The sequence below is a fragment of the Malania oleifera genome, chromosome 2 (genome assembly GCF_029873635.1).
Source record: "Malania oleifera isolate guangnan ecotype guangnan chromosome 2, ASM2987363v1, whole genome shotgun sequence".
Taxonomy (NCBI): Eukaryota; Viridiplantae; Streptophyta; class Magnoliopsida; order Santalales; family Ximeniaceae; genus Malania; species Malania oleifera.
Window position 1 is genome coordinate 7,526,213 of NC_080418.1, and position 14,741 is coordinate 7,540,953.

At 37.8% G+C, this 14,741-nt stretch overlaps 1 protein-coding gene and 1 long non-coding RNA gene across 2 annotated transcripts; one reads left to right on the forward strand and one right to left on the reverse strand.

Annotated features, from left to right (window-relative positions):
• The first annotated feature begins 2,770 nt into the window (after positions 1-2,770).
• On the forward strand, positions 2,771-12,638 carry LOC131147705 (sodium-dependent phosphate transport protein 1, chloroplastic-like). The gene is made up of 10 exons (XM_058097234.1): positions 2,771-3,380; positions 3,586-3,693; positions 4,893-5,048; positions 5,257-5,472; positions 5,689-5,898; positions 10,489-10,626; positions 10,870-10,971; positions 11,316-11,381; positions 11,847-11,931; positions 12,132-12,638. Exons 1-10 carry the CDS (start codon positions 2,775-2,777, stop codon positions 12,227-12,229), a joined length of 1,785 nt encoding a protein of 594 aa, XP_057953217.1. The 5' UTR covers positions 2,771-2,774; the 3' UTR covers positions 12,230-12,638.
• LOC131147706 (uncharacterized) lies at positions 12,040-13,939 on the reverse strand. Its single transcript, XR_009134897.1, has 2 exons — positions 12,963-13,939; positions 12,040-12,657 (listed from the first exon to the last, which is right to left on the reverse strand). It is a non-coding gene; the product is annotated as an uncharacterized LOC131147706 (long non-coding RNA).
• Positions 13,940-14,741: the final 802 nt, after the last annotated feature.

Consider the following 14,741-nt stretch of genomic DNA (forward strand, 5'->3'; position numbering starts at 1 on the left):
GTCATTGCTTATTTTCTCTTTAATATTTGAAAAAAAATAAAAAAGAAGGGTAAAGTCCATCATAGAAGAGCACCATTATGGGCCAAAAAAAAGAAAAGAAAAAAGAAGGGTAAAGTCCATCATAGATTTATTTTTGTGTTTATTAAAATTTAAATTCAGACAAAAAACTTGAATTAGAATGAATTAATGAACTTTATTATGTTTTCGAACACCAAGTAAGTTGTTAATCTAAAATCCGTAAAAGTTATTAAGATATTAATTTAACATTTTCATCAATGTTTTATCACCTTATCATGCACGATTCATAAAAGTCAAAGTGACAATTTCATCCAAATGACACATAACAGCTTCGATGAATTTTGATTTTCATCTTTCAAATATAAATATGCAAAATAATTTTTTAAAAATTTAAAAGCTACCTCTAGCGAGTGTAGATAAGTCGTAATCTCACAGAGTTAAATCCATAATCCACAAAGCTTCTGCCCAAGACTTGTTCCAAGTTCCCAATTTACGCAAGAAATTTGAGGAAAATGAATAATGAATGAATGAATTGATTAAAAAAAAAATCCTCTTTTTTCTTGAAATTATGTTTTGAGAAAAAAACATGTGGGTATAACTTGTTCTAGATTTCCATTGTCCTTATGTGGGGGAAGAATAGCATTTCATTAAAATTGCACTTTTCTTTCCAATTTTCAATTTTTCTTTAGTAGCAAAAATGGAGATTGATCAAACCTGTTGTTTTAGAGCAATTACAGGAGACACACAACCATACACAGGATCAAATAGCCTTGAATATAGGAAAATAATTTAATTAAGATTATGATCTAGGAAAATAATTTATTAGAATAAATTAGGAATCATTTTTTCACAATAATTATCAAACAGTGTGAAAGCACATACATAAAATTCCTTGAATATTTAAAAAACGAACAACATAAAAAATTGAGACAGTGGGAGAACTAGATTTCGTTGGAGCTGGTCAGAGACTCAAAATTATAAACACAACCTTTAATCTTTATGCTAAGAGTATTGCCTTAATGGGGCAAAGATATAGGATACTGCGAGCATGTGCCGAACTCACATCTATCCAATTTTCACCATGGAATTACAACGCAAAAAATGCACCAGGGAAAAAAGACAGAGAAAAGGGGAAGAGGGGAAGGTCGTCAAAGACTTGAAGGTACTTGAGTGGCTGAGTCATTGAGTGAAGACTAAAGAGTTGTCGCCACGCCTACGCGAGGGAAGAGCCGAGGAGGGATTCACGAAACCAGGAGAGGCTGGAGAGCCGAGCTGCCGAAGAGGGGATTCGCCATTCGCTAAGTGAGAAGTGGAGATTGGAGAATGGAGAAGCCGAGAAGGAGATGGTCGGTGACTCGGTGGTCTGATACTCCGATGGAGAGTTGCGGCGCAGAGCGGCAGAGGAACTTCACAGTTCAAATAAACGAAACCCTAGCCCTAACTCTAAGCCCCAAATCCCTCCACTCAATTGAGTCTGTGGGTCTGAGAAGTGAGAGTGTGAGACCCCTCTGCCCTTTTTCCCCCCAAGGCCCAAGCCCGAGCCCTATCTGGATCTAACTCGTCGATTCTGTCCCGGACTCCCTAACAAATAACAATTATATTCATAATTTATATTTAAAATTTAATTAATTAATAAATCGGTTAACCGAATTATTTTTTGCTGTTAACCGAACCAAAATCGATTAACAGAATTTTTTGTAAATCTCAACCGAACAAACCAAACCAGGTTTTTTACCCAAACCAAACCGGCCAATTTCGACCGGTTAAATTGGTTAATTCAATTTTTCCCGAATTATACTCACCCCTACTACCCAATGCCCATGCCCCCAAGGCCACACGCATGCATGTTACCACATAGAATAGTGGGATACAAGTCATAGCCTCACAATGTTTACTGTCTAGTAATCAATGCTACAGTACTATTACTCACATTCATAGTGAATAAGTATTTATTTATATTGATATTCAAAAAAATCTTGTTTTGAATAAATATTGAAACTACTGCTCACATGACAAGCTCACAGTGTTAAAAATAAGTATTTGTTTTAATTGATATTGATAAAAAAAATCTTATATTAAATAAATGTTGAAGCATTTTTTTTATTGCATTAATATATATATATATATATATTTTAGATACAATTAAGATTGGTGTTTTAAATAAAATTCAAAATTTCAGTTTATAACATGGTTGTATTAACTTAGAATTAGTTAATACACAAATTAATCATAAATTATCGTATACAACTTTAATTATTATGATACAAATAAATTATTAATAAAATAATAATAAAATTATATTTGACAATTACGAATTATCCGTCATCCGTTATAAATTATTTATCTTGAATCTGCTTAATTCATCACTTAAACGAGTTGAATATGAATTATAATTTTTTTACCCGATAATTTGCCTAATTCCTCGTGAATTATCAATTCGCTTTCCTAGGTCTATCTGCGACTAACTTTATTATTTTAAAAAATAAAAATAAAACTCACTATTTTACTTCATTTTCCATCATTCTCTTCTTTCTCGTAACCAGCCCAAAAAAAAGAAAAAAAGAAAAAGAAACAGAAAACAAAAACAATAAAAGCACTTCCGTTAATTATTTCCGCCTAGGGTAGTCAAAAGTTAAAGCGCCAACCGAAGATATTTCCTTTCTCCGGTTTAGCAGTTCCAAGGTTCGTTTTCAGTTATCCCGCGCTGCCTCACACTTTATCCAATCCGCTCCGAGCTACGGACACGTGTCGGCACGATGGCCAATGCCCATAAATATCATCCCAACCTCCGCCCTGTTCATGAAACTAAACATTCGTTCTTCTCCAGCTCCGAAAATATCCAACCTCCGATAAACACACAGACCACAACACACCAAAATCACACGCTCCCGGCTCGGCGGAGAACTATTCTGGCGCTCTCCGCCATGAACGCCGCGCGAGCTCTCGTCCTCTCCCTCACCCTATCTCCCGATTTCTGCTGTAGGACCTCGCCCGATATTTCGGGTTCCAGGACGAGTTTCGGTTCTGAATCGAAGCACAACCTCAAGAGACGTGTTCGGGTTCGGTTCCTGTCCACGGAGCCACGGGCGTTCGTTCTCCGCGTTTCGGCCTGGAATTTTTTGGGCGGATCGAAGGGTTCGGTTCGGAGGGGAATCGGGAAACTGCGGGCGGATGTGAAATCGGAGCCTTACGACATTGTGGACTCGGCTCCGGAGTCGGTGAAGTTCCCGGAGGCGTTGGACGACGTTGTTTTGGGGGAGGATGACTTCATAGGCGGAGTGCCCTGGTGGGAACAGTTTCCGAAGCGATGGGTTGTTGTGATTTTGTGCTTCTCGGCTTTTCTGCTCTGCAATATGGATAGAGTAAGCAGCTTAATTTGCTGTATACAGTATAAATCACTATGTTTGTTCATTAAGTACTTCTGAACTGACCATGTTGAGTAGATAATGTTCAATTGACTAATTGAACAAAAATTGAAGCATTTAAGAACATTGCTTCTTCCAGCATGAAGGGAAGTTGTTTTAATTTTATTTCGGTGAGAAACTTCGGTGCGAATGTGGTTGGCAGGTAAATATGAGCATTGCCATACTTCCAATGTCAGCAGAGTTCAACTGGAATCCAGCCACTGTTGGTTTGATACAGTCTTCCTTTTTCTGGGGTTACCTCCTCACTCAGGTAATTGATGCTATTCATACCATGTGATGTTATTTTTTCCTTGTGTCATGAATCCATCTCTATAAATACTTCGCACATTCCACCTTCCTTGAGAGAGATATTAAAAATAATTCTTAGGGCCTCATCTAACAAATTTAAGCTTTTAGCCAAATTGGTTTGACATGGTATCAGAAGGTTTAGAATTCAAACCTCACGCACTTTATCCACTTTGCAAGCGCAATGGTCTTTCAAGTGTACATGGCGACATCTTAGATATTAAAAATAAGTCATGGAGCCTTACCTAATAAGCTTAAGTTATTAGGCGAAGCGAAGTGGTTCTTTGACGAACATGTACAATAACTTTTCTACCAACTTCCAAATGTTAATACTAATTCTAGATCAATTATAAGAGTTTCTGCCAAGCAGAGGTGATAGAAAGTCAAGCTACTGCTGAAATTTTGACGACAGCTGATGGCCTTACAATACTATCTGTATTTCAATGCTTTGTTTGGAACTCAGAAAATATTAGAGAAAATGAGAAAGAAAATAAAATCATATGCTAAATTTAAAAACAAAATTTTGATTTTATATGTCATTAATATTTAGTTTTTTTTTTTAATTTTTAATAATATTAAAAAAAAACTTTAATTTTTGATAGTATTTAATTGAGAAGGAAAATATAAAAGAAAATGAGCTTCCTCCTTATTTTCCTTTCATTTTTTTTTCCACGTAAAATCCTTGATCCAAACAAATCTTAGAAAAACCTGAAAAATTTAGCTCCCTTTTAAAAAACTCAAGAGTGAAAACTAAAATAAGCCTATAATTAAGAAATGCGATCACCCCTAAAGTATCACTCAAAATCATCACTCAATAGGAAACAAAAATCATTCGAAAATGAAAACCTGCCATTTTTTTTTTTTTTTTTTAAATTTATAAATCTGTCAATAGGCTGCTGAAATGGGGGGTCTATAAAGATGGGCTCTAGTCTTCTAAATGAACTGGTCACACTGTAGGGCTTGTCTAGGGTTTTTTGTGCATATATAACGGGGCAAAAGTTATGGCCACTTGAAGTTGGGCCTACAATCTCACTTCTTCCAGGAAAGCTTCTTGCAATCTTGGTGGTCCATAAAATCTACTGCAGCCTATTCTGTGTCAGATATTCATCAATTAATTATGCAAATATTGTGATTTGCCTTCTAACTGGCAGTCTTAAGCTGCAGATTGCTGGAGGCATATGGGCTGACACCGTCGGCGGAAAGATTGTTTTGGGATTTGGTGTAGTTTGGTGGTCTATTGCTACAGTCCTCACACCAATAGCTGCTAAGATCGGATTGCCTTTCTTGCTTGTAGTTCGTGTTTTCATGGGGATCGGTGAGGTTGGATATTCTAATTTACTCTTACAGACTTACACATGCATATGTTTACCCTTTCTCTAGTAATTTTATAGACAACTCAATCTCAGAAAGTTTAGTCCAAGAAAAGTAGTAGTTAATTTGAGGATATAATTCTACTAGTGGACCAAGTCCTTTTGTAATGCACTTCCTTTGCTTCAATGTAAGTTAATATTTTCAGTTCTTTCTTCAGGGTGTTGCGATGCCAGCCATGAATAATATCCTGTCAAAATGGGTTCCTGTGGCAGAGAGGAGTAGGTCATTGGCACTGGTATACAGTGGGATGTATCTTGGATCAGTGACTGGCCTGGCTTTTTCACCATTTTTAATACATAAGTTTGGCTGGCCATCAGTATTTTACTCCTTTGGTTCTCTAGGAACTGTTTGGTTTGCAGTGTGGCTGAACAAGGTAACTTCGGATTCCATTATGATCTGTTTCGATTCTTTCTCGCCATGATTATTTTGCAGAATTTCTTTCTGGAGTGATTTGCTTTCTATTAATAACAGCTGATACTTTAGAAGTAAACTTTTTATTATGATAGGCTTTCATCAGTTCATTCTACTTCTGAACTGTTCTTAGTATGTTCTACTGTTGTATCACATTTCCTTCCATCTGGAGTTGTAGGCATACAGTTCCCCTCTTGAAGATCCTCTGCTGCGGCCTGAAGAAAAGAAACTGATTGTTGACAGCAGTGCTTCCAAGGAACCTGTTAAAACAATACCTTGGAGATCTATTCTGTCAAAGCCACCTGTATGGGCGCTAATAGTGTCTCACTTCTGTCACAATTGGGGGACATTTATTATACTCACATGGATGCCAACATACTATAACCAGGTGATTACTTTTACATGCTATGCTGGCACTGAACATTTAATGTGTGGTAACATATACCAATATATGTAGTTACCTTTATTCTAGTGCAACTTACCATTGACTAGGTGCAGAATGAGAATTTGGAAAATAAAAAGCTAGGCAAAAAGCATAGAAAAATGAATGTATGGGTTTTCTCTCTTAACCATTTAATGGGTTATGAGCTGATTATTAAGACTTCCTTATTTGCCACCAATTGCCTCAAGCCAAGCTCAATACCTTCTAGGTTTTCATAATTTGATATTTGTTATCTGTGATATGGAGTATTCCAAGACAGTGCAGTATCCGCATTTGCATATTCAGTTTCCACTGTGTTGTGGCTTGTTTAGATGATAATGCTGCTTAGATTGTAAATCTGTCACTTCCGTTTCTGTTTGTTGGGTCAATGCTGAATCCTACAGCCACACATAACACCAGATTCTAATGCTACTACTTTAAGCAAATTTTGCATGTTTCTACACATGTTATTGATTCCCTGCAAATAAATTATTCTGCTTGCCTGAAAAATATTGTTTTGTAATATGTGGCTCATATGATTGAGTGGAAGACATATACAAAGAGAAAACATGAAGAAAACAGGAATGCTGACTTGCAGGAGAAACCATCGATGGTTTGGTCTAGGTGCAGTGAAATAGTTGATGGTTCTGAGTCTGTTACTTCGACTGTTTGCTTTTGGTATTAAACCGTCGACGGTATCTCTGCAAACCGTCGACGGTTTGACTTGATTACTCAGCATTTGTTTTCAAATTTTGAATTGGGACGCTGGACAAGTTGGGTTTTGGAGGGAAAGCCTCTGGAAAACTTATATATACATCGTTTATGTTGTAACTATGTAATGTTCAAGTCTTTGGACACAAGATAGTAAGAATTACATTGCCGATTGCTCCTGTGGATGTAGGTATTGCCGAACCACGTAATTCTTTATGTCATTGTTATTGCTTTCATTATAATTTGGTTGATTGTTTTTATGTATATTTCATTGTTGGTTGCTATGTTTGTAAGATCGTTTTATTTTGTTGTGCATTCAATTTTCACAACAAATTGGCATCAAAGCATTGTTGTAATGACTTTTAGAACTTCTTTCTGCAAAGTTTGATGTTGTTAAGTTCGATGGAACGAGAAACTTCGGTTTATGGCAGAGAAGAGTTAAGGATTTGTTAGTGTAGTAAGGTATGGTGAAAGCTTTATACAGAGTTCAACCAGAAAGCAAGGATAAAATAAGGTGGAATGAATTGGAAGCAAAGGCCGTGTCGACTATCAAACTTTGTTTGGCTGATGATGTGATGTATCACGTCATGGATGAGGAACTCCTGCGGCTGTTTGGCAGAAACTTGAAAGCCGGTATATGTCTAAGTCTTTATTGAACAAGTTATTTCTTAAACATAAATTGTATGGACTTAAGATGGTGGATGGTTCGGATTTGAACCAACAAATCAACGCATTCAATTAGATTGTAAGTGATTTGATGTGTGTTGGTGTGAAGTTGGAGGAGGAAGACAAGGCGTTAATGCTATTGAATTCCCTACCTGCATCTCACACGTATGAGAATTTGGTTACTACTCTGACATGGGGCAAAGAAACCCTGAATTTGGAAGAGGTAACAAGCGCATTGCTGGTTTTCATCAAAGAAAGAAGGCCAGCAATGAAATTTTATAAGGTGAAGGGCTTGTGGTAAAAGGTAATCAAGAATGTGGAAGAAGCAAGTTTCGGAGTGCATCGTGTGGTAATAAATCTCGGTTGCAGTATGGAAAGAAGAAGGACATAAAGTATTTTAAGTGCGGGAAAATTGGGCACATAAAACCGGAGTGTCCGGAGTGGAAGAAGGGAAATGTAGAAAATCAAGAGGGTTCATCAAAATATGCGAATGTAATGGAAGAAGGAGACTTGGGGAGCGGTGATGGTGATATGCTTTCTATTTCATCGGGTTTAGAATGCCTCACGGATTCTTGGGTCCTAGATTCGGGATGCTCTTATCACATGACACTAAATAGAAATTGGTTAACACGTACATGTCAGTTAATTCTGGTTTTGTTCTAATGGGAAATGATGCTTAATACAAAATTGTTGGAATAGGAAACATAAGAATTAAAATATATGATGGTGTTGTGAGAACATTGTGTGATGTAAGGCATGTATTGGATATACGGAAGAATGTGATTTTATTGGGCACTTTAAATCCTAACGGGTATAGTTATAAGTTTGAAAGTGAGATAATGAAGGTGTGTGAAGGCTACTTGATGGTGATGAAAGGACAAAAATTAACGGGAAATATCAATGCACTGCAGGGTACCACAGTTGTAGGTGGAGCTGCAACTGTAAAATTTGAGTCAGATAACACTATTTTGTGGCATATACGGTTAGGGCATATTTGTGCTTACATTTATTTAGATGTTTGAGGGCTGGTGAGGGTAGTATCACTGGTTGTACATATGTACTTAGTGAGTTTATCACGAAAGGTCTTGGTGTACTTCATGCGGTACAAGTCAGAGATGTTTGTCTGGTTTAACTTGTGGCTGAGGTGGAAAACCATATCGAGAGAGGGATCCTCTATCAGACATTGGAATTGAGTATGCTGGTGTTCATAAGTTTTGTGAGCAACATGATAGGTTTTATGCGGGACTTGCAAGGAACTTATTGGTAAAGTCAGTGAGTATGACGTGTTTTTTGTTTAACCGATCGCCAGGGATATCACTAGATGAAAAAGTTGTAGGAGAGGTGTGGACAAGTAATGCTGTAGACTACTCCAATTTGAGAGTGTTTGTATGTTCAGCCGTGCACGTTTCTAGTGAAGTGAGATCTAAGTTTGGTAAAATGCCTAGACGGTACATCTTTCTGGGGTGTAAGAAAAGTGGGTTCAAGCTGTATGATCTAATGACAAATAAGGTGGTGATTAGTAGAGACATAGTTTTTGGTGAGAAAGTCATGATGCAGCATGCTCAGGTAAAAGAAGAGAAATAGGGTCCAGAAAACTGCAGCAGTAATGAACATGTGATGCAGGTGGAGCTACAGACTCAGGGCAGAGATGACATTGTTTATAATGCAGGGAGTTTTAACTCAAGATACCAATAGGATCACAGTAGGCACAGATGCACTATCAGGTCACCTTTCAGGTATGAGTTTGATGTTCTGGTGTCTTATGCATTCATTACTACTAGCAAGGTATTTTTCCAGATGCGGTGCACAGCAAAGAGAAAAATAGATTGATGAGTGCTATTGTGGAGGAGATGAAGTTACTGCATAAGAATCAGATGTGAGAGTTGATGGAACTTTCAGGAGGGAAGAGAGTGATTGGATGTAAGGGGGTGATGTATCTGTTGTTTTATGTGGATAACATGTTATTTGTTAGGAAGACTTTGATTGAGGCTAATCAGTTGGGAACTTTGTTGAGAAAATGTTTTGACATGAAGGTTTTGGTTACGACCAAGAAGAGTCTTTGAGTTGTAGATTTGTAAGGACAGAGTAGCAGGGAGATTGGGGTTATCTCAGGGTGGTTTTGTGAACAGAATTGTAGGGAGATTGTGGTTGTCTTAGGGTGGTTTTGTGGAGAATTAATGTAAATTTTCTACTGCTCGGTACCCAAGGATGGATGATGATGTTCGGGACATGTCAATGGTCCCGTATGCCAGTGCAATGGGGTGTTTTGGCAGGCAACAAAGTGATCTGTCAGTTGTGAGATTTGTGGATGCAGACTATGCAGGGGGCTTGAATGATAGGAGATCTACAACAAAGTGTGTTTACTGTTGTGAGAAGACCTATTTGTTGAAAGTCCAGGGTATTGTCTCTGGTTGTAATATCTACAACTGAATTGCGGTATATGGCAGAAGTTGAAACTGCCACGAACAAGTTCAAACTTTGCTTGGACTTGGTTAATGTCCTCAGTTGCTAGATGGAAGGCGGTCCCAACCTAATGTCTCAAGTTCAAGGTGGAGCAGCGGGTTTATGTTTTCAGTTTTCTCCTAAGAGTCGGATATTCGCCAAGATGGATATTATTGTAATATGTGGCTCATATGATTGAGTGAAAGACAAATACAAAGAGAAAATTTGAAGAAAACATGAATGCTGACTTGCAGAGGGAAACTGTTGACGGTTTGGTCCAGGTGCAATGAAACAGTCCACGGTTCTGAGTCTGTTACTTCGATTGTTTGCTCTCGGTATTAAATCGTAGACAATATCTCTGCAAACCGTCGACGGTTTGGCTTGGTTACTCAGCGTTTGATTTCAAATTTTGAATTGTGACGTTGGACATGTTGGGTTTTGGAGGGAAAGTCTCCGAGAAACTTATACATACATGGTTTATGTTGTAACTATGTAATGTTCAAGTCTTTGGACACAAAATAGTAAGAATTACATTGCTGATTGCACCCGTGGATGTAGGCATTGTCGAAACACATAGTTCTTTGTGTCATTGTTATTGCTTTCATTATAATACGCGTGATTGTTGTTCTGTATATTTCACAGTTGTTTGCTGTATTTTAAAGATCATTTTATTCCGCCTTGCATTCAATTTCACAACATATTGACAAGAAGAAATTTTCTTTCACAATTATATCCCAGGTTTTGAAGTTCAATCTTACAGAATCTGGGCTTTTTTGTGTTCTACCCTGGCTTACAATGGCATTTTCTGCAAATGTTGGAGGGTGGATAGCAGACACACTTATCAGTAAAGGTTTATCTGTTACCACAGTTCGCAAGGTATTTTTATTATTTTATCTTATTTCATCAATTATGATGTGTGGCTAGATTTGATGGCCTTTTGAGATGAAGTGTCGCACTAAACATTCCATTCTATGAGTTGGGTATTCTTGGTTTTCTTTCCTTCACTATGAAAATGTCTATTTTTAATAACCATGCCACTTAGGTTGGTCTAGGTACCTAATCTTTTTCATTCTATAAACGTCAATGTTGCTGAGACCTCATGTGTAATCTCTCTTGCAGATCATGCAGACGGTTGGATTTCTTGGCCCTGCTTTCTTCCTAACTCAGTTGAGCAACATTAATTCCCCTGCAATGGCTGTTCTGTGCATGTCTTGCAGCCAGGTTTGCCTTTTTAGACAGATTGAAACAGAAATATACACTTGTAGCTTGCGTTATCAACTCTTCTCTCTCTCTCTCTCTCTCTCTCTCTCTCTCTCTCTCTCTCTCTTCTCTTGGTACTTGCATTATCAACTTTCTGTTCTGAATATGTTAAAATTTTGACGTTAGACTATGAAAAGTTATTTGCCATATTACAAATTTTCTAATCGTTTTAATAGACTTGAGAACCGGTGTTTTTCTCTAGACTATGAAAAGTTATTTGGCATATTATAAATTTTCTTGATCATTGCTTCCAACGTACTCTCTACAATTAACCTAACTGTACCTGGATTTGTTTTCTATTCTAGGGAACCGATGCATTCTCACAGTCGGGTCTATATTCAAACCATCAAGATATTGCTCCTCGATATGCCGTGAGTAATCAACAATATTGTTGATGTTCCGACTGTCATGTTCTTTCTTGAATTTTAATATCACAGATAAATATGCCTCTGGTTCTGTTTGACAATGCATAAAACCTGCTCTGCTCTACTCAACTAATGCGGCAATGCCTTAAGCGATTTTCCTCAATATGGCATCAAAGCCTCTTTGACCTGAGAAGTTCAAAACTCAAATCTCAGGCATCATCATTCTTACAATATAATTTAGGCTTGGACCTCAAGGGGCATATGGGTGAGTTGGGTGCCCGATCATGAAACCTAATTATGGTTTCCTCCTAGTGGCTCATCGATCAGCCACCAATGGATGCCTTTCAATTTGCCTCGATTAAATTTTGAATTATATGTGTAATGGCATTGCTATTCCCATTTCATCTGTCCTCAATGGGGAAAAGTTAATTGTTCTGAGATTATCCTTTTGAATTATTTTAATTACCTCAGGGAGTATTGCTTGGCCTATCCAATACTGCTGGAGTTCTTGCTGGTGTCTTTGGAACGGCAGCTACTGGCTACATCTTGCAACATGGTTTGATCTCATCCCTTCATTTTCTTTTCTAATTAGTCCATATGGGAATTTGCTGTGTCATCTGAAAACTCAATGATAGTTCAAATCCATGTCTGGCGACCAGAGGAATGACAATCAAGGAACTTTCATACTGCAACTTGAAATAATTATGATCCAACAAGGAGGTCAAATTCATTATACATAACTTTTTCCTCTCTCAGGTTCTTGGGATGATGTCTTCAAGGTTTCAGTTGGGCTCTATTTGGTCGGAACTGTGGTCTGGAACCTCTTTTCAACTGGTGAGAAAATACTGGATTAAGTACCGGATAAATCGATCGTCACTACGAATGCTAGCAGCTTCCCATACCATATTGCTAGAAGTGATCAGAGTGCTTCTGAGAAGAAGGCAACTTGATACAAGACTCAATTGGGATATGGGAAGGAGAGGAAGCTGATCTTTTGAGATATCTGAGCTTCAGGAGTTGGTGATATTTTTCAATCAACAACGAGAGAGGAGCTTGGAACCTACGAGGATAGCTATTTCAAGATGATACAATGGTTGCTTCTCTCATGCTATCTCAAGGGTGGAAAGATGTACATGAAATAACCTTACAGGGCTGTATATGTTACACTCAATACTTCCAACACAAAAAATTTTCCCAGTATGCTGCAAATTTGTCAAACAAAATTTCCATCAATATCCATTTTCCCTTCTTTTGCTGCGGTAATTGTATACTCCACATTAACCTGAAAATGAAAACAAACATGCTGTGCATGAGGATGTCCATGTTCATTACATAATCACCTTCTACGATAAATCTTTGTTTTTTTTCTTTTTTTTCTATAGAAATCCCGAGTATCTTGAAGTATTTTAGGGAAGTATATATGTAGAGGATTGTATATTATTGAGAGAGATTCTTTTAGGAGATTGTATCCATATTTAGTTTTTTCCGATTGTATTATAAATACTGTATATTGGTTTGTACAAAATTATTTAAGAAATACAGAAATTCCATTCCGTTTTCATGGTATCAGAGTAAGGGTTTTTAAACCTTAGTTAGTAATGGCAGATGGCGCCGTCAATAGCAAAGCTCCTTCGTCCGATCGATTCCTCGACGTCCGCTCTCTATCTCAATCAAAAACCGCAGTCGGTGGCGGCGGTGGCGACGAGCTCGACGTAGACATCTTCTGGACTGGTGACGTCGGCACAGATTTGGCATCTTGGCTGCTTTGCCCGATGATGATTGGGTTGGAATTCTTAGAGGCCGCTCGATCTTGTGTCGCGAAGCTTCAATTTCCTCATCGTCATTCTCATTGTCATCGCTGTCGTCATCGTCATCATCATCAAGGATTATTCCTTCCTCGCCAAAACCCTCTCCAAGCAAGCACGAGAGAGTGAGCCCCAAGTTGTCGCAGTCGATGCCTTCTCGGAAGTTCCATCAGCTAGCTCCGATGAAGGTGCCAGTACATGCTGTCAAACGGAAAGCCCTTGATTTAGCAGTTAAAGCTCCGTGAGCCAAAAAACCCTGGAACATCCACGACAAAACTCGGCCATTCAAACGTCGATGAGCCAAGTTCGCCTCGAGTTGCAGCCATCATCTGGCGGCAGATGCAACCATAGTGGTCATTTGGGATACTCAACAAACAAGGATGTTGATCGCCTTCTTCACTCTATCGGGAGGCCGAATCTAGTGTCAAAACACTGAACCTGACCTCTTTCGCGACGACGACGCCCTTCGGCTCCAAATTGCTGGATCGCCATTCGGGGGAAAAGCACTTCCAAGGCCCGAGGTAATTTTTCCACAACGTGCTAACCGAGGTATTGGCTTCTTCCACATGTATCCCTTTTGGCTCGTTAGCCCATTGACGGAATTTTTTGACAAGCTTAAATACCATGTCTCATTCCAAATCACCATGGATAATTGATTTAGATGCTTCTGATCATATGATCGATTCCTATCATTTGTTCTCATCCTATTAACTCTATGTTAAAAATTTAAAAGTTAAAATTGCAAATGGATCACTATCATTTGTTGCAAATAAAGGGAGTATTCGAATCTCTGATTCTATAACTCTAGAATCTATTCTACACGTTCCTAAACTGTCTTGCAATTTGTTATCCATTAGCCAATTGACAAAAGATTCGAACTGCTCTACTAAATTGGTTTCCTCTCATTATATTTTCTAGGACCTATCAATAGGAAAGACGATTGGCAGTGCTAAGGAGTGCGAGGGAATCTACTACTTTGAGGAAACAAATATGAGTAAACAATGTCAAAATGCTATTTGTGATTTTGCGTCTGCTTTTAGGGATAGTGAAATTTTGTTATGACATTTTAGGATGGGTCACCAAATTTTTAATATTTAAGATGTTTATTTCCTTTCATTTGTTCAAATAAAACGTCTTCTGATTTTCAGTGTGAGATTTGTGAACTTACAAAACACCAATGTAATTCTTTTCCAAAGTTCACATACAAACCATCCAGCCAGTTTACTATGATTCATAGTGATTTATGAGGGCCCTCACACTTTTTAAATCGCACTCATACGAAATGATTTGTTACTTTTATTGATGATCATACTCGTATTTGTTGGGTTTACTTGATGAAAGATAAAACTAAAGTTCGTTCTATTTTCGTCAGTTTTACTCCATGATTCAAACAAAATTCCAAACTCACATTCAAATCTTACTTACTGATAATGGTATGGAATATTTCAATGATATCTTGAGACATTATCTTCAAGAAAATGGAATTATTCATCAAAGTTCCTGTGTGGATACCCCTCAACAAAATGAGGTTATTGAACGTAAAAATAGGTATATTCTTGAA

Coding starts and splice junctions, on each gene's coding strand:
- LOC131147705 (XM_058097234.1), top strand. CDS start 2,775: ATGGCCAATGCCCATAAATATCATCCCAACCTCCGCCCTGTTCATGAA. Junction 10,627..10,869: donor CTGTTACCACAGTTCGCAAG/GTATTTTTATTA, acceptor TCTCTCTTGCAG/ATCATGCAGACGGTTGGATT. Junction 10,972..11,315: donor TGTGCATGTCTTGCAGCCAG/GTTTGCCTTTTT, acceptor TTTCTATTCTAG/GGAACCGATGCATTCTCACA.